The sequence below is a fragment of the Lithobates pipiens genome, unplaced genomic scaffold (genome assembly GCF_037356315.1).
Source record: "Lithobates pipiens isolate NorthernLeopardFrog02 unplaced genomic scaffold, aLitPip1_a1.2 Scaffold_1, whole genome shotgun sequence".
Classification (NCBI taxonomy): Eukaryota; Metazoa; Chordata; class Amphibia; order Anura; family Ranidae; genus Lithobates; species Lithobates pipiens.
In genome coordinates, this window is record NW_027507685.1 from 194234466 (window position 1) to 194254285 (window position 19820).

General features: G+C 46.0%; 1 protein-coding gene across 1 annotated transcript in view; it reads right to left on the reverse strand.

Moving 5' to 3' along the window:
• LOC143981523 (ficolin-2-like) overlaps positions 1-17224 on the reverse strand; it is a 47127-nt gene extending 29903 nt beyond the window's left edge. The window contains exons 1-2 of the mRNA XM_077479398.1: positions 17078-17224; positions 14985-15098 (exon numbers count right to left, since the gene is read on the reverse strand). Coding sequence (XP_077335524.1) covers positions 14985-15098; positions 17078-17147 — 184 coding nt within the window. The 5' untranslated portion in view covers positions 17148-17224. The remainder of the gene's footprint in view (positions 1-14984; positions 15099-17077) is intronic.
• Between the last annotated feature and the right edge of the window lie 2596 nt (positions 17225-19820).

Here is a 19820-nt window from a genome sequence, read left to right on the forward strand (position 1 = left end):
ACATTGTTAATTTTCCTGGAAATTGGGAAAGGACCCACAAATTTTGGGCCCAGTTTTCTAGATGGGCATGTTAATTTTAGATTCAGAGTAGATAACCAAACCAAATCTCCGGGTTTTAGGTCGAGCTCCCCTCTCCTCTTTCTGTCAAAAACTGCTTTGTTGCGTTCTTGAGTTCTTGCCATCGTTTCTTGAAGCAATTTGTTATTGGTGCAGAAAAAGTCCAAAGTTTCTTGAACTGCTGGAACCGTGCATTCTGGGATATTGGCTGATAGGAACTGAGGGTGAAAACCATAGTTCGCAAAGAAGGGAGATTGATTAGTTGCAGAATGAACAGAGTTATTGTAGGAAAACTCGGCAAGTGGTAAAAGGGATACCCAATCGTTTTGCGAAAAAGAAGAATAACACCGCAAATATTGCTCAAGGGTCTGGTTCGTTCGTTCGGTCTGGCCGTTGGTCTGGGGATGATAGGCAGACGAGAATGAAAGACCAATTTTCAAGGACTTACATAAAGCTCTCCAAAATTTTGATGTAAATTGTACCCCTCGGTCGGAAACAATGTTCGCAGGTATACCGTGGAGTCTTACAATTTCCTTAATGAAGATCCTTGCGGTCTCAGGGGCAGAGGGTGTACCCTTCATGGGCAGAAAGTGAGCCATTTTGGACAATCTGTCGACCACCACAAGGATAGTGGTGAAGCCTTCTGACGGTGGTAATTCTACAATAAAGTCTATGGAAATCATTTTCCAAGGCCTTTCCGGGATGGGGAGTGGTTTCAGCAATCCCCAGGCTTTGGTCTTGCTACTCTTGTTCTGGGTACAGGTAATGCAAGATTCAACATAAAGTTTACAGTCTCTTAGCAGCTGAGGCCACCAGAAGGTGCGTTGGAGAAGTTCGACGGTCTTGTGTACCCCAAAATGACCGGCCAATTTGTGGTCGTGGCAAGACTTGAGAACAGCAACCCGTAGTTGTTGGGGCACGTAGATCTTGTTTTCATGCCATAACAAGTTATTGCTAGAGAGTAAAGTGGTGTTTGAGGGATGTGGAGCTGAAGATGAAGCCTGCTTAAGTTGGGATAGAAGATCTTCCTGGAGCATAAGGAAATTTCCGGGCGCAAGGATGGTGTCTGTGGGTTGAGGAACTTCGGGTTCGCTGAACATCCGGGATAGCGCGTCGGGTTTGGTGTTCTTTGATCCGGGCCTATAGGTTATGTGGAAGGAAAATCTTGTAAAGAACAGTGCCCATCTGGCCTGACGTGGCTTCAGCCTCTTAGCAGTCTTTAAATACTCTAAGGCCGCGTACACACGCACGGACTGTTTGCCCAACCTTGTTCGTCAAACAGTTTCGGCAAACAGTCCGCTCAAAATTTGCATGAGCGGACTTGCCCACACACGAGCGGACTGTTTGACGAACAAGGTTGGGCAAACAGTTCGCTCAACTTTTGAAATGAACGGACTCGCCCACGTAAGGAGGAGGCAAATCCGCCCATTTCGAGCGCATGTACAGGTAGGCGGGGCCCGCGAAGGAGACGTCGCGGGCTCCGCCGCCTGGAATGGGCTTAAAGGGGAACCCCAACGCCGAAAAAAATCGGCGTGGGGGTTCCCCCAAAGTCCACACCAGACCCTTGTCCGAGCACGCTACCCGGCCGGCCAGGAAAGGGGGGCGAGCGAGCGCGCCCCCCCTCCTGAGCCGTACCAGGCCGCGTGCCCTCAACATGGGGGGGTGCCTTGGGGAAGGGGGGGCCGCGCGGCCCCCCCACCCCAAAGCACCTTGTCCCCATGTTGATGAGGACAAGGGCCTCTTCCCGACAACCCTGGCCGTTGGTTGTCGGGGTCTGCGGGCGGGGGGCTTATCGGAATCCGGGAGCCCCCTTTAAGAAGGGGGCCCCCGGATACCGGCCCCCCACCCTATGTGAATGAGTATGGGGTACAATGTACCCCTACCCATTCACCTGTGAAATAAAGTACAAAAAAAAACACAACACAGGGAAAAAATATTTTATTGCACAGCTCCGGGGGGTCTTCCGTCTTCGGGGGTCTTCTCGCCGGACTCCTCCGCTATCTGTGTGTAGCTCTTTTACTAGCGGAGGAGTCCGGCTTTCTTCCTCCCCGCCGCCGGCCTCTTCTCCCGACTTCGGGGGTCTTGTCCCCCTCTTCGGTTCTTCTGCCGGGCCACCGCGCCTTCTTGTAGCTCTTTTACAGGCGGTGGCCCGGTCTTCTGTCGCCGCTGCCTTCCGTTCTTCTGTCGCCGCCTTCGGTTCTTCTGCCGGGCCACCGCGCCTTCTTGTAGCTCTTTTACAGGCGGTGGCCCGGTCTTCTGTCGCCGCTGTCGTCGCCGCCGCCGCCGCCGCCTTCCGTTCTTGTTCTTCTTCTTGTTCTTCTTCTTCTTCTCCTGGAGATGTTGACTCGACGAGCTCTCCGGCCGGAATGCCAGGGACACGCTCCGCTGCCACTTATATAGTGACAATGGGGCGGTGTCACATGGTATATGTCACATGGGTTGGTCACATGGTGACCCCGCCCCCTTACGATGTCATAGTCCCCATGTGACATCAACCCATGTGACCAACCCATGTGACATATACCATGTGACACCGCCCCATTGTCACTATATAAGTGACCGCACAGCGCGGCTCTGGCATTCCGGCCGGAGAGCTCGTCGAGTCAACATCTCCAGGAGAAGAAGAAGAAGAACAAGAAGAAGAACAAGAACGGAAGGCGGCGGCGGCGACGACAGCGGCGACAGAAGACCGGGCCACCGCCTGTAAAAGAGCTACAAGAAGGCGCGGTGGCCCGGCAGAAGAACCGAAGGCGGCGACAGAAGAACGGAAGGCAGCGGCGACAGAAGACCGGGCCACCGCCTGTAAAAGAGCTACAAGAAGGCGCGGTGGCCCGGCAGAAGAACCGAAGAGGGGGACAAGACCCCCGAAGTCGGGAGAAGAGGCCGGCGGCAGGGAGGAAGAAAGCCGGACTCCTCCGCTAGTAAAAGAGCTACACACAGATAGCGGAGGAGTCCGGCGAGAAGACCCCCGAAGACGGAAGACCCCCCGGAGCTGTGCAATAAAATATTTTTTCCCTGTGTTGTGTTTTTTTTTGTACTTTATTTCACAGGTGAATGGGTAGGGGTACATTGTACCCCATACTCATTCACATAGGGTGGGGGGCCGGTATCCGGGGGCCCCCTTCTTAAAGGGGGCTCCCGGATTCCGATAAGCCCCCCGCCCGCAGACCCCGACAACCAACGGCCAGGGTTGTCGGGAAGAGGCCCTTGTCCTCATCAACATGGGGACAAGGTGCTTTGGGGTGGGGGGGCCGCGCGGCCCCCCCTTCCCCAAGGCACCCCCCCATGTTGAGGGCACGCGGCCTGGTACGGCTCAGGAGGGGGGGCGCGCTCGCTCGCCCCCCTTTCCTGGCCGGCCGGGTAGCGTGCTCGGACAAGGGTCTGGTGTGGACTTTGGGGGAACCCCCACGCCGATTTTTTTCGGCGTTGGGGTTCCCCTTTAAGCCCATTCCAGGCGGCGGAGCCCGCGACGTCTCCTTCGCGGGCCCCGCCTACCTGTACACGCGCTCGAAATGGGCGGACTTTCCGAGCGGGAACAGTCCGCTCATTTCGAAAGTACAGCGGACAGGCCCACACACGGGCGGACTGTTCGCTCAAACACAGTTTCAGCGGACAGTTTTTCGGAATTTCCGAAAGACTTTGTCCGTCCAACTGTCCGCTGAAACTGTCCGCTGAAAGCCCACACACGAGCGGACTGTCCGCCCAAACACTGTTCAGCGGACAAGGTTGGGCGAACAGTCCGCCCGTGTGTACGCGGCCTAAGTTCTTGTGGTCGGTGTATACCAGAATGGGATGGGCTGCTCCCTCCAGGAGATAGCGCCATTCCTCAAGTGCGGCTTTGATAGCGAGTAACTCCCTGTCCCCGACATCATAATTCTTTTCCGCTTCAGACAATTTACGTGAGAAAAACGCCACTGGGTGCAATAAAGCCTTTGGGCCCTGTCTCTGAGAAAGGACTGCTCCCACTGCAACTTCGGATGCATCCACCTCAAGGATGTAGGGTAGCGCAGAATTAGGATGCTTCAGGACAGATGCTGACACAAACTGTTCTTTAAGGGAAGAAAATGCGGCCTGTGCCTCCTGAGTCCACTGGAACTTGATACCTTGTCTCGTTAATCTGGTGATTGGAGCGATGATTGTAGAAAATCCCTTGATGAATTTTCGATAAAAATTCGCAAACCCCACAAAGCGTTGAATTCCTCTTTTATCAGTAGGGGCTGGCCAGTCCAGGATGGCCGAAACTTTTTGCGGATCCATCTTGATTCCATCCACCGAAATAATCAGCCCCAAAAACTGAATGCTGCGACGTTCAAACTCGCACTTCTCAGGTTTTGCGTACAAGCCGTGTTGGCGAAGCCGAGTGAGAACCTTCTTAACGTGCTCCCTGTGAGCTGGTAGAGAGGGGGAGAAAATTAAGATGTCGTCCAGATATACTAAAACAAACAGGTCGAGAAAATCTCTAAAGATATCATTCACAAAATGCTGGAAAGTCGCAGGAGCGTTACATAGCCCAAAGGGCATTACGAGATATTCAAAATGTCCGAAGCGGGTGCGGAAGGCAGTCTTCCATTCGTCCCCGCTTCGGATACGGACCAAATTATAGGCTCCGCGAAGATCCAATTTTGTGAAGATACTAGCTGATCCAAGGCGCTGGAATAATTCGGGTACCAAAGGCAGTGGGTACCGGTTCTTGACTGTAACTTTATTTAAGTCCCGGTAGTCAACACAAGGGCGGAGAGAATGGTCCTTCTTTTCTACAAAAAAGATTCCTGCCCCAGCTGGGGACGTAGAAGGACGTATGAACCCCTTTTTCAGATTGTCATCAATGTAAGTCCTGAGAGTCTCCAATTCCACTTCTGTTAAGGGAAATATTCTCCCGAAAGGGATTTCGGCTCCGGGAAGGATCTCAATTGGGCAATCGTAGGGTCTATGAGGGGGAAGTGTTTCTGCCCCTTTCTTGCTGAACACGTCCAGGAAGTCATGGTAGGTCTCAGGAACGTGCTGGCGAGTCTCAACATCGGTCTCCATACACATTAAATGGGGTGAAACCTTAGTTGATTCTTGAAAGCAGTGTTGACGACAATAGGGGGAGAAAAAGAAAATGTTTCCGGTGGACCAGTCTATTTGCGGGTTGTGTGCCCGAAGCCAGGGCATACCCAGTATGATAGGGAAAAGGGGAGATTCAATAATGTCCAGGCAGAGTTGTTCCTGATGGTTACCGGAAATAGTAGCAGTCAAAGGACATGTCTCTTGTGTCACTGGTCCTGATTTGATAGCTGACCCATCAGCAAGGTGTACAGACAACCCTTTCGCCCTGGGCCGTAAGGGCACTTGGAACTTTTGGGCAAACGATAAGTCCATAAATCCACTGCACGCTCCAGAATCAACTATTGCGGGGACTTGAATGTTCCCTCCGGGTAGCTGAAGAGAGACGGGAACAGCCAGGTGAGTAGCATTACTAGGCACAGCAGGTAAAACAGGAGAAGATACAGAAGAATGCTTACGGAATTTGGCAGGACAGGATCTCACGTAATGTCCGGGTTCTCCACAGTAAAGACACAGATTGTTGAGCTGCCGGCGTTGTCGTTCCTCGGTGGTGAGCGTTGGTCTAAGTAAGCCCAGTTGCATGGGTTCAGGCGTGTCAGCAGCAGGATGTGCAGGGGGATTAGGTACACGGGGTAACATCCAGACTGGTCGGGACGGCCCGGCAGTGCGTTCTGTTCTCCGTTCTCTCAAGCGTCTGTCTATCTGGATGGAGAGGTTGATAAGGGCTTCAAGAGTTGCTGGAACACCCACCCGGGCCAATTCATCCTTTAGAGGTTCAGAGAGTCCCATGCGAAACTGGTATCGCAGAGCGGCATCGTTCCAGGTAGTATCGGAACTCCAGCGCCGAAATTCAGACGCATAGTCCTCTGCCGCTCTGCGGCCTTGCTGAAGAAAATATAAAGCTGCTTCCGCTGTGGCCGCCTGTTGAGGATCCTCATAGAGCAAACCCATGGCTTGAAAAAATGTATTCAGATTATTAAGGCAGGCTTCCTTTTGCTCCAAAAGGCGGTGGGCCCAAGCCTGGGGCTCACCCAGTAGAAGGGAGATAACAAAACCCACCTTAGTGGATTCTAGAGAGAAAGTTCTGGGTTGAAGTGCAAAAAACAATTCACAGGCATTGCGAAAAGCTCTATACTTGCTGCGATTTCCCGAAAACCTCTCCGGAGTTGGGACCTTGGGTTCAGGGGGTAACATAACCACTGATGGCGCAGAAGAAGTTCCCGACACGGTAGGGCCTGTGGTAGATAAGACCTGGACACGCTCTTCCAATCGAGAATAGCCTTCTTGTAGAGATTTAACAGCCTGGGTAAGTCCAGCAAGATGACGGCATAAATCATCCATGGCCGAATCTCCCTGCGTGGGCTCAGACATGGCTGCCTGATACTGTCACGTACCTTTAAGCAGAGCCCGGAGTGCAGGGAGTGGCCTCTCGTAGAACTCTGACTCGAGAGACCCTGGTAGTGGTGACAGGGGCTCAGGAGCACAGAGGGGCACAAGTGCCTGACTGGATAGCAGGTGGTAGTGGCAGAAGACTGTTGAAGGAGGAGGTGTATTGTAGTCCAGTGTCTGAATGCAGGCAAAGGTGAGATAAGTTCCAGCAGACAGCAGAAGGGTTCCGGTAGTCCAGCAACGGCATACAAGTGATTACAGGAGGTGACAAACAACGGAGGGGTATTGTAGTCCAACAACGGATGCAGGTGTAATGGATAAGCGGAAGCGGAAGAGTCCAGTAGTCTGCGGCCAGAGGTAGAAGGCTACAAACGCAGAAGGAGTACAGCCAGATATTGCGGAGGACTGGGAGGTGTCCTGTAGTACAACAGCAAGCAACTTACAGTTGACGGATGGTGTAACAGTCCAGGTCAGGCACAGGCGGGCAGATCAGGTACAGAAACGGAATCCAGAAGAGTAGTCGGGTACAAGCCAAAGTCGGGGGGCAGGCAGCAAACAGCAGAGTCGGGAACAAGCCGGGTTCGATACGGATCAGGGTACAGGTACAGATACAGGTACAGGTTCAGGTTCAGATTCAAATACGGATCACCAGGACGCACAGGAACGCTGTTGATCAGGCAGCAAGGCAGTGAGGCATGGATCCAGTTTAAATAGCGCTATTGGCGCCAATTTGCGTCAAACGGCCGCGCGCACCCGCGTGCGCGCTCCCACGCGCACGCGCACGTGCACGCGCGCACGTGCACGCGCACGCGCGCACCGCCGATCGCGGTAACGCTCCTGGAACTGGGCAAGAGATCTTCTGCGACTTTCGCCGCTCGGACGTCCGTGAGGAGGATCTTCCTGACAGTTAGCCAAGCAAGTCTTTAAATAGGAACGCAGGAGATTGTCTCTGATGTTGACCAAGGCGAAGGCAGAGATCTTCTGCACTGGACGGCTTAAGTAGGCAGGACTGACGAGCAGGATATCATCAACAACTGAGTAACTGGAGAGACATGGGAGCTGGCAATAAGCTGACAGCTGAGCGGCCAGCTCAGAGAAGGAAGGGCTGAGCTCAACCCTAACAAAGAGTCGGGGGAAAAACCCAATGGAAACACTAAGCAAAAGAAGAGAGAAAGCACAAGCCTTGCGCATTGCCCAAGTGTTTTTTTTTATATAAAGTAAAAGAAAATATACTCACAAACAATTCAATGATAAAAGCATATCAGGGTCCATAGTGGGCACAAAGCAACCAGGTCACTGAGCCCTGGGCTCTAAGAAAGAGGGGATCTCCCGTTGCACAACGTCAGCCATCTGAAAGGTCCTCCGGCTTGCTGGGAACAGTTTGGTTGACCTTGTATCCACTATGGACCATCATACGCTTTTATCATTAATTTGTTTGTGAGTATATTTCTTTTTACTTTATATTAAAAAAACACCACTTGGGTAATGCGCAAGGCTGGTGCGCCCTCTCTTCTTTTTCTTAAAATGCCTGTGTGCATGGACACACATTGGTAATATTAAGACAATAACAGTTTTTTGATATGGCCTTTTTAGGCATGTATTAGAGTAGCCCCTTTCCTGAAGTCTAGCCCTAAGGGTATCTGTCTCTTTTTTGAAAACGGCATTGCCTGAACAATTTCTGCGGACCCTCAGGTACTGGCTGAAAGATATAGACATAAGCAGAGGTTTTGGATGGAAACTAGTTGCATGAAGCTGTGGGTTTGCGATATACAGTATTTGACTCGATAGACTCCCATCCAGTTGTTTTTGGACGGTTACATCTAAAAAGGTTATCTCGGTAGCACTGTATACAATGGTGAAGCTGAGATTGAACTCATTTTTATTAATTAAAACCATAAATTCATGTAGGAGCTCAATGGAGCCGTCCCATATCATGAATATATCATCTATGTATCGTCTCCATGTCAATACATGATGCATATGGGTAGATAGTCTTTCATTAGTAAGCAGTGGGTGTTCCCACTCCCCCAGATACAGGTTTGCGTACGATGGGGCACAACATGTCCCCATCGCAACACCCTGTATCTAGAGGTAGTGGGAACTGTCAAAGCAGAAAGCATTGTGATAAAGTATGAATTCAAGATAATTTATGATGAATTCTGTGTACGCAGATTCGCAGAAATTGTTTGGACGATGCCGTTTTCAAAAAAGAGGCAGATACCCTTAGGGCTAGACTTCAGGAAAGGGGCTACTCCAATACATGCCTAAAAAGGGCATATCAAAAAAAATCAAGTTATCACGCTGGAACTTACTTGAAGCCCAAAAAAAACTTCCTGCCAATGACACCACTAGGATCATTACAACATACTCAGCTCAACATAAACAGCTTAAGCGTATCCTAAACATGTACTGGCATTTATTGACAATGGACTCATCACTATCTCAATTTGTTTCCAACAAACCAGCGGTCACCTTTAGAAGGGCACCCTCTGTAGGTGACAAGATAGTCACAAGCGAATATCAACCCCGCAGGGGTGATGCCTGTAAAACCCTAGGCACCTTTTCATGTGGGAGTTTTCAATATTGCCAATACATGGACAGATGCCGAATCATTACTTAACCTAATGGATGGCGCTTCCGTCCAAAACATTTTGTTAATTATCAAATTCCTGGCGTGGTATACATGCTCACATGTGACTGTGGCTGTTACTATGTCGGGAAGACAATTAACGAATTTTGGAAAAGGATTTACCAACATATTCTGTCCATCTGTAAACGTGATCCGGACACACCAATTGGCAGACACATGGCCATGGTGCATCGGATTCACTCCCAAGGGTCCTCTTTTTGGCGTTGGACCGAGTGCACTTTCACCCTAGGGGAGGCGATTTTAACAAACGCCTCCTCCAATGCAAACTAAGATGGATTTTTAATTTACAGGCAACCCAATCACCTGGATTGAACTAAGCTTTTAATTTTAGACCCTTTCTTCCAGGATTCACATAAGGGGTTTGTGAGCTAAATATGTAGTTATACCTACCCACCGATGACAATATATGGATGCCATCTGCGATATATATTTATTTTATCTTTAATTTCACTTCAATTAATACATTTTTGCATCTATTTCCTGCATTTATTTTTTATTTTTTTGTTTTTTATTATTTTTCTCTTTGCATGTTCTATTATTCCTGTGTAAGTGTATTTATTATTTTTTTCATGCAACTGTATGTGTGTATGCTCTGTTATACCATGCAGATATGTCAGCTGCTAACTTTATACATTTCTATGTTAAACATGCTGGTTTCTAATCTCCCCATCCGCTGGGTGGTTTGTACCGTGTCTTTGCGCAAACACCCGACGGGTAAGCTCCACCACTGCTGGAACAAACGATGGAGTTTCTCCATCTAAGCCCCGGCCATTTGCTTTTGGTGGAGCTGATTGGTTGCTTCTTTCCCCTCACCGCAATTTACGATGCGAGTGGGAGACTCCTCCCCGCCGATGGCGCGGGGATGCGTGACGGCGCCACACCCCTATGGACGTGTCTATGCCACGCACCTCCGCATCAGAAAGATGCCATAGCTATTATGAGTGGCTGTTCTTTACAGCCTATCAGCAATAAGCACAATCAGCTGTATGTTCACTGCTAATCTGTGCTATTAGTCACACTCCTTACTATCGTTCAGTTGATTGGCTGATGCCAGGGACAGCCAGGTATATATTCACTGGCTCCAGCCTTGAACTGTCAGTTCATCAGCTGCTGACCAGGCATCAACAACACTTATTTGTAAAGGTAATAATATTAACCTTTTCTTTTTTTTTTTCTAGTTTTCTGTGTATATTCTATACACTAGATTACTGCATACCTCGCTATTTGTTATGTTGATAGCTTGGCTTACTATTTTTGACTGATTGCGATATATTTATGCTTTAAGAGAAACTTATTTTTATTCCTCTTATGACTATTTTCACAGTGTAAACCCCATTCCTGTGGGACTTCTAGGGCGCCTTTTGTGGATGCGCTTTCGATATTCGAGCTTTGGAGACACGTCCTATCATCTACATCTTGCGGATGTGAGAATTTAAGCCGCCAGCGTGTACTGTTGCTCTGACTTTTTATTAATTTTCCTATTCAATGAATCTAATATGTAAGTACTTTTGGTTTGTAAAATTATCAACATTAAATAGCGTTCTTCCTATGTTGCTTTACATATTGAAATGCTATTAACTATCTATACTTATATTACAGATATGAAAATAACAACCCAATCCTGCTCTATAATAAACCACCCCAAGGAAGGAAATGCACAATAATAGAACAATTTCCGAAACATGTCGGGTATATGGTTGAACATCTGTTGACCTCCTTCTGATTGAGTGGCATTTTAGAACTTATAAGCCTTGGGTTATTCTATATGTCAATTTATTGATGTATTGTTACAATTCATTGTTGATGAATATGTTTCTATACCATATATTTTTTTTTCTACCTTTATAAATTAATAAAGTTGGCACCATTGTGCCTTTTTACTTAATCTTGATTTATTTTTTATACGCACTATTCTGCCATTCTAAAAGTCCAAAGGGGCGCTTTATGCATGTTTTCCATTATACCATTTAGGATGTTGGCAGCATAATTCAATACACTATTCAATTCTCAACCATTTAATTTTTCTCACAACATATTGCTCTTTAAGTAAGTAAATCCTATGGATATCTAAAGGATATCAGGGTTGCCCTTTATGGCCGAATGCTATATGCATTATGGTGCTGTTGTACCCTGTAATTCTTTTTCATGTAATTCCATACAGTAGCTATCTGTCCTCTTAAATTAACCCTCTTTATTGTTAGCCTGGTCGTTTTGTGTCCTCTATGGTCTCATTAAGCCTTCTCTCTTCAGTGGTGCTGTTTCTAGTGGTGACCATTTGGGGGCTTGCCAGGGGTAAGCTTTGGAATGGGTGGACAATGGCAAATGATGTACATATATTTTGTGTATTTATATTCTTATGTATATATTTGCATTTTTTTTTTCATATTGTATTTTATATTTTCCTGTACAGTTTCACGTGTTTTCTGATGGTTCTTAAATCCCCAGATGAAGCCAACACTGGCGAAACATGTTGGGATAACATATGAACCTATAGCCACCATATAACCGTAATTTCACATGTTCAACCACCAAAATGGAGATGTACAATGAGTGATTTTATTTGATCATATTTTAATTATGTCTACAATAAATGTAATGTTTTAATTACTTTTTGTTTCTATTATTATAATATATTGGGACCATTATAATCCCACCCAAACCCTCTTCCAATATATTTGAGTCTTTGAGATGAAGTGCCGGATGCTATGTGGTTACCCGGGTCATAAAAAATACATAAATCTGAGAACCCTGGGACAGTGTAGGTGCTTGTCACCTTGGAACAAACACCATCATATTCCCTTTTCCACCTGGAACAGGACCCCCCCCCCCCCCATCCTTGGAACTACAATCTTGTATCACCGATTAGACACATTTACTGATACTGCAGATCTAAGGTAATGGTGGATGATACTGTATGACTCATTCAGTCTCAATCTATGAATTCTGGCCTATTTGGCCTCTGCAGTAATAGGCTGGTACAATTTTTTGGAATGTATTTCTTGTTTATAATCACAATGCAACCAGGAGCTTAATATTCTGTGTCCTACCCAACCTGCATTTTCAAATGTTTTATTGTCTGATATGTTGCACTTCGCTTGGCAATATATTTCTATGCTTGAAACCAATAAAAAAAAATGTATACAAAAAGGCTTTAGCAACCTCAGTGGCATTCAACTAGGGTTTATATCTACTTAAGGGATAATGCACAAGGGCTTTAATGTTCTGCTAATGATATTGATTTAGCATGTGTAAATGGATGTCAAACGTAATGTTTTTCATATGCATAAAACACTGCTTTCATGACCTTTTGTTGGAGAAATACGAGAGATCCTTTTAAATTGATTCTGTGTAGCTTCTGACATCAGTGCCAAGAGTCCAGGACAAAGTAATCCAGTGCTTAGGGCATAGATACCAAACCGTTTGCCCCCCCCCCCCCACCATCTTGGGCAGGTTTAAAGTGCCACTAAACTTACATCATAAAAAAAAGCTATGAATAAATGGTGTAATACATGCTTTTCATACTCACTCATTCATTAGGAGATTAGTTTTGTGCAAAAAACCTGGTTGATCCTGCTGCTCTCTATCTCCACCTTCTGTCCATGTCCCCAATTCAGCTAGGGATTTTACACTTCGAATTAGAATTGCGCGGCCATGCTACACTGTACACAAACTACATTTTTATCGCTTTTTTTTCACACAAATAGAGCTTTCTTTTGGTGGCATTTAATCACCAATGGGTTTGCTAATTAAACAAATAAATACCAAAAATGTTGGAAAAACAAAAAACCTTCATAGTTTGTTATAAAATTTTGGCAACAGGTAATTTTTCTCCTTCACTGATGTGCGCCGATGAGGCTGCACTGATGGGCACTGATAGGCTGCACTGATAAGCACTGATAGGTGACACTAATGAGGAGGCACTGATGAGCACTGGTGGGCACAGATAGGCAGCAGTGGTGGGCACAGATTGGCAGAAGTGATAATCAGGACACTGATAATCAGTGCCCTGATTATCAGTTTATATGTCCCTTTTGAAGAAGCCAGTCATTGGCTCTCTTCTCCTCTATCTCATGCTGACAGCGTGAGGAGAAGAGAGCCGATGACCGGTTTCTGTTTACATTCATGATCAGCTCAGATTGGACACAGCTGATCACGTGTTAAAGAGCTGTTGATTGGCTCTTTACTTGAATCTGGGATTGGCAGTGTCCTCCAGACACTGCAATCACAGAGCGTGCTGCCTGCGCCCCACCAACGGGAGGGCGGCGGAGCGCGATCATGGCACACCATCATATGTATATGCATCCCAGAACTAGCCGAAAATGCTGTAGCCGTCAATCGGCTATTGCGCGGTCGGCAAGTGGTTAACTACATGCAGGGAAGGACACAAAATCTGAACTGTTCCTTCAGGGTGAAGGTAAACTGGTACTAGACAGGGACTGCTCAGCAGGAATATAGTACTGAACGTACAAAAAAAAGCTTTCCCAAAACAGTCCAAAGAAAATCTCTAGGTCCAGAAGGTTGGTACTCACTGTTTGCTGATAACTGCGTATCTGCCTGCAGTATCAGTCAGTTTCTGTGCTGTCTGTGTCCTGGATCCTTAGAACAGTTCTCTGCAATCTTCAGGAGGCTAGGCCACAGGCTCCCCAGACAAGCTGGGGCCCCAGAAAAGATTCTTTGAGTTGCAGGGGAAGTCCCAGGGATGCCACAGCTGGGTCTAACTCACCCAGGAACAGGGGAACTCTGTTTTGGTTTCCAGCCTATTTATAGCCCTCTCAGCCCCCATGCTGGTCACTCAACATAGAGGACCAGGTATTGGCTGAAAGGGAATTAATCTGCAGGCCAGGGTCTGTATTCTTCTACTCACTACTGTATGTCCCAATAGTCTCTGGGAAAACAGGGAAATGTAATAGAGCTTGCACCAATAGAACCCAGAACAAACAATTAAAGTGTTAATAGACCCAGGAGCCTGCATTCACTATATCTGGTCTCCCACAGTACACAGAACATGGAAATGCAATTATTTTAGTAAATATAAACTGCAAAATATCTTTTCTCATCAGCAGTATATAGCAGTCTTGTGACTTCTAGCAGTGACCATTCTCCCCTGATTGTCATATAAGGCTGCATGACCCCTGACCCTCTATCTTGACAGTCCTGATTGGCCCTGTGCTGATCACATGCACCCACCCAAGAAAAAAGAAACTCTAGCAATACACACCAAACTGAGCATATGCAGTTTGCCTCCAAAGGCTCTGTACTATCAGGAGCTAAATTGGAGATTGTGGAAGAAGGGAAGGATCAGAGAAGACAGGATAAAACAGCCTTTTTACACAATGTGGAGGATTAACCCCATAGGTTCCACAGTGAGTGTAACAAGCATGCTTTACTGCATATACAGACTGATTTTACTGTTGTGGGTTTAGTAGCACTTTAATGCTCGCCTTGGCGACAGAGAGGCCAAAAACGAAATGTAAACACTAGTATCCTACGGGAGCGCTACATATACATTATATTGCCAAATGTATTGCGACACCCCTCCAAATCATTGAATTGGATGCGTTCCAATCACCTACATGGCCACGGGTGCATAAAATCACCTAGACATGCAGACTGCTTTTACAAACATTTGTGAAAGAATGTCTCACTCTCAGGAGCTCAGTGAATTCAAGCATGGTACTCAATATTGAACCCTATGGACTAAGACTGGGATGCCATTAAAGTTCATGTGCGTGTTTTTTTATTTTTTGAGCACAGACATTTCTCCCCACCTCTCTAAGCCCTAATGTGATATATACTGTATATCTTTTTTTTTTGTATGTCATAGATAAACCATATTACTTGCCTTTCACATTTGCGGCTCCAGCTTCTCCTTTTTGACCAGGAGATCCAGGAAGACCAGGACATCCTCTGAGAATGGTGAGTTTATCTGTGTCTCCAACTCCTATGACCTTTACATCTGCAAGTAGAGGTTGGAACAGGACCCAACATTAAGGGGGTTTCCTCATTTAGCAATATAGTGAAAATCCACTTTTCAGGAGGGAAGAAACACCGGTGGAAGGGGAAAGGTGGAAATGTCCCTGACCCACAACAGATATGTTATTCCTAGATCTTCCTAGAGCCATGAGGCTGCAAGTGGTCTCGTTGAAGCTTCTTTACCTCTGAGAGTCTCTGGCAGCTTTGGAGTTAGTCTATTGGAATAACTTATTGGCTGGAGGACACAAGAATAAGATTCTTCTACAAATACTATTTCCTTTTGCCACATTCAATGCATAGTTGTGTGAATCTGCATTTTTTACCCAAAACTTTCACATCTGAACTGACTCACCTACTACCTTCTAGTGAGAAGTGCTTATTAAAGATCTCCCGTCTATGTGTTCCCACCATGGAGTCTCACATCTAATATCAACAGTACCCATTAATTTTTTCCCCATAATCCTATACATATTAAAAAGAGAAGCCCCTATCCAGTTTACTGCCTGTGAACAGGAGAATTTTGCAATACAACAGAACAACAAATGGCTAATCAGTCAGTATTTTATCCCTGTGCTGACAGGATCACTTTAACGTCCCTCCATATCATGCTTTTGTGTCCTACTTTGTGTACCCGCCATATTGGGTTTGCGGTCGCTGTGTGTTTGTACCATTGTCTCACTATGTTGTGCCTTTCATTGCATGTTAACTGGTGCAAACAGTTGTGGAACTGAAATATTTTAGGGTGGACTAATCCTTTAAAGCTTACAATTTTGGACATAACTAAAGGGTAACTCCTCAAAGAATATATATAGCCATTTTTTTATTCTGGGTAGAGATGGGAAGGGCTAAAACCCTTCCAGTTTATTTATTTGCTGTCTGTGTGTACCATTGTGGAAATAGTTTGTGGAAATCTCTGAAAATGAGAGGAATTCCTCTCTTAGCTGACCCCATTGGAAGATTCCCCTTTACCACTTTGGATTTATAATCACTTTCTTTCTCGGTGACAATGGTCATAAGTACAAATAGAGGTGTGATTCTCCCCAATGGGGCACAGACAGCAATAAAAAACAGATAGAAAGTCTGACCCCTCCCCACTCCTTCAAAAATATAAAAAAAGTTTGCCTAGAGCAGAGTTTATCTATCTTTTTTTAGTCAGGTCACCCTTTAAAAGTATGCAAAATCTCAAGACACCCCATTCTAAAATGTTAAAAGCAGAACTTATCAACGGGGAAACCTGAGAATGGGACAATACACACAAGCACCTTGATTAAATTAACTTTGTGTCAGAAGCTACCCTTCACATCAAAGGTCCCCACATCAGATCAGAAGTCCCCTTCACATCAGATGCCCCCATGGCATTGAAGGTTCCCCTGTATGTCAGAGTCCCCCCATGACATTAATATCCACCTATACATCAGAGATCCCCATCATCCCAGTCAGAAGCCCTCCATCACATCAGAATCCCCCTTATGCACGAGAGGCCCATAACAGAGTTTCTCCATCACCACAGAGTGCCCATAGATCACAGAGTCCTCTAATCCATCTCTAATCCAGGGCAAACTGGGTCTTTTGCTTGTGGCACCCCAAGGGCAACCCAAAATCATAACCCAGGGTGCCACCTTGGTTGAAAAGTACTGTCCTGGAGATACATTTTAATTCAATGGTAAGTGACTTAGGTTTTAGATGAGATTTATTCTACTGGTGTAATGAGACATGTGTTTATAGTTAGTGCTGAAAATGTTAATTCTGAGATTTCTGATGTAGGGACTCCCGCACCAAACACAAGCAAAGCCAATCCAATCCAAATTTGAATGTACGGTGTGTGCCAGCCTGGCCATTAGCATGTCTCCAAGGAAGGTCGTTAGGTTTAAGCAATACCTTATAATTAGTATGTAGTTGGTTATAAGAAGAGGCATTATAAAGATGAGGAGATCACCTCAACATTGTATATAGAGGACTTACCTGGACAGGTATCACCAGCATGACAGACAAAGGCCACTGCCCAAAGCACTATGAGTGATGGTACCAACATGATTACCCTGATTCCTTCTTCCTCTCTGGACTCTGAACTGCTCTGAGAGGAAACTGAGCAACTACAGGGAACTTAACTCCATTGCAACTCCTCCTATTCACATTTCTCAACCCCTTGTAACAGAGAGGGACTGATTGGTGATAAGGCAGGGAAACAAAATGAGCACAAAGTTGTTTTTCCTTATAGCAACCAATCAGAAGTATTTTGTTTTATTTCTCCATAACATTAAAATGGTTCTAAAGTCTTTTTTTTTTTTTGCATTCTCTGCATTAGGAGACAAAAATGCTCCACTACTTTCCCTACCCCCGAGCAGCTGGTGAGAGCTTCAGCCCACTATATGGCATCTCAGGACTTTATAGACTCTATGGGGTTGATTTTGAGTGCAAAATCTGGTGCGGATCTGCATAGAAACCAATAAGCTTTACATTTTTTTTGTCAAAGCTTGATTGAACCAGCTGAAACTTATTGGCTACCATGCAGAGCTGCACCAGATTTTGCACTTGCAAGCTTTAGTAAATCAACCCCTATGGGTCCCTTGGCAGACTCAGATTCTTTCTATTTAGTACAAATAGGATAAAGTTGAAGATTAAAGAGGACAGTTGACAGTTGCGTCTTGGCATCTGGGTTATCTCTTCAGGATATGATGTCTTTGGTGATTTTTGGACAATATTTTGGGCCATGCCCCCCCCCCCCCTTTTTCTTTCAATGGGTGTTTACAGGATTCATGAGACACTACCCACATATACTTATTTTCCTGTCGGTCTGATGCATTATATCAGTGATGGCGAACCTTGGCACCCCAGAGGTTTTGAAATTACATTTCCCATGATGCTCAACTACACTGTAGAGTGCATGAGCATCATGGGAAATGTAGTTACAAAACATCTGGGGTGCCAAGGTTCGCCATCACTGCATTATATGATGGGGAGATCTCCAGCTGGCTGAACCTTTTGTGTTTAACCTCCCTGGCGGTATGATTATGTCAGATTTTTGTATCTCAAAGCGGTACAATTGCTTTGCATAGAAATTTGGCGTTTTAAATTGTAGGCCTGTAATTCTTAGCAATTGCAATATCAGCTTCATGGTTTTATCTCAATGTTTTTTTGTAAAAAAAGTTCATATAATAAAATACATATGCCGCAAGGTCCCGTGCCTCCTTCAGTCTAATGAGAACCTCCAGAGCCAAGAGCTGCTGACATTCTTCTGCATAGAGTGGGTTGCATATCATAGTGGGTGTAATGCAAGCTGGATTCATGGGTGCCAGACACTTCTTGAATGCAAAGAGATTTTATTTCTCTTGAACAGAACTGTGGGAGAGAGGGTTTAGGGCCAGGACACCCTTAGGTGATTGAAATGTTAATTGGCAGACTCCATGACTTCTATAGGCAGACAGCCATGCAGGGAAAGGCATCCAGCAAGACACCACATCTGCATGTGTAGGAGTGCTGTTTCCTATGGCAACAGTCTTTAACAGATTCTAACACAAAGTGTAACAGATCTTCACTTCCACTACAATCATGTCTTGTAGTTCTTTAGCCCACTGAGCTCCCAGCCTTTCTCACAAGACTAGATGATTCACTACCACTGAATCCCTTGAGCTCATCCAATCTTCACTGTAGTATCTTCCTCAAGCATCACCCCTCGCTTCTCTGCTGGGTCCCTAGCTTGGTACTCAAGATACCTCTCAAGCTTCACCCCACTGGTCTGCTTGGTCCCTGGCTTGACACACAAGGCTGCTCTGCAAGCCTCACCTCCCCTGGCTGGGTCCCTGGCTTGATACCCGACTGAAGTTTCCAGATTCTTCACTGTCCCCGGTTGGTGAGAATTCTGCTCCAGTACTTGCTTCAGTTACTCACTGTGATCTCTGGTAATAAGGTGATTAGCCCCTTGGTGGCAACAGCTTCCCCTCTACCTCCGAACACGTCAGGTTCTCCGGCCGTCAGAACTGTCAATTCTAGTTGGACTGCAAGCCGCATTCCCAACCCTATGCTGCTCTCTTGCTTCTGGATAGGCCCTCAGACAGCCTAGCAGCCAGATGTGCCCCGTGATATGCCAAAACGCCAGCCTAGCAGCCCGAGCAATACAACAAACGTCCACCCAGACAGCCGTCCGCGTGGCCCAGAACACAGATCACCTGACTCCACATAAATATATAGATTCTCCCAGCAGGCCAAGAGATTTAAGAAAACCCCTGCCCATTGGCTGTGATACCTCATATACTCATAATCTTGCATTGTCCTTGTCTTATCCAATGCCACCAAGTACTCAGCCACCTAGTGGCAAAAGAGAGAAGTGCAGCAATTACAGACTTAGAGTGAAATCAATTGGTCCCTAACAATGGGCCAAGGTAGCTATACCTGGCAGGTAAATTTAGAAGCATCCTTGCCTAAACACCTGGGTGCTACACGTAATATATTATAGATGGTAAGTGTATGCTGCTTCATTATTGTTTGTGCCTATAAAGTCCTTCCAACAAGAATTTTTTTTGGTTAAGGAACAATAGCAATGAATATTTCCCTATAAATAGGTATCATTCCGTATAATATCGTTGCACAAAGCAGGTAAGTATAACCTCTTTTTTATTTTAAGAGAAAAACAGACTTCACGGAGAAATGCTCACTTACCAATCATATATGACCATAAAAGGCCTAACGAGCCTAACAGACAGAGTCA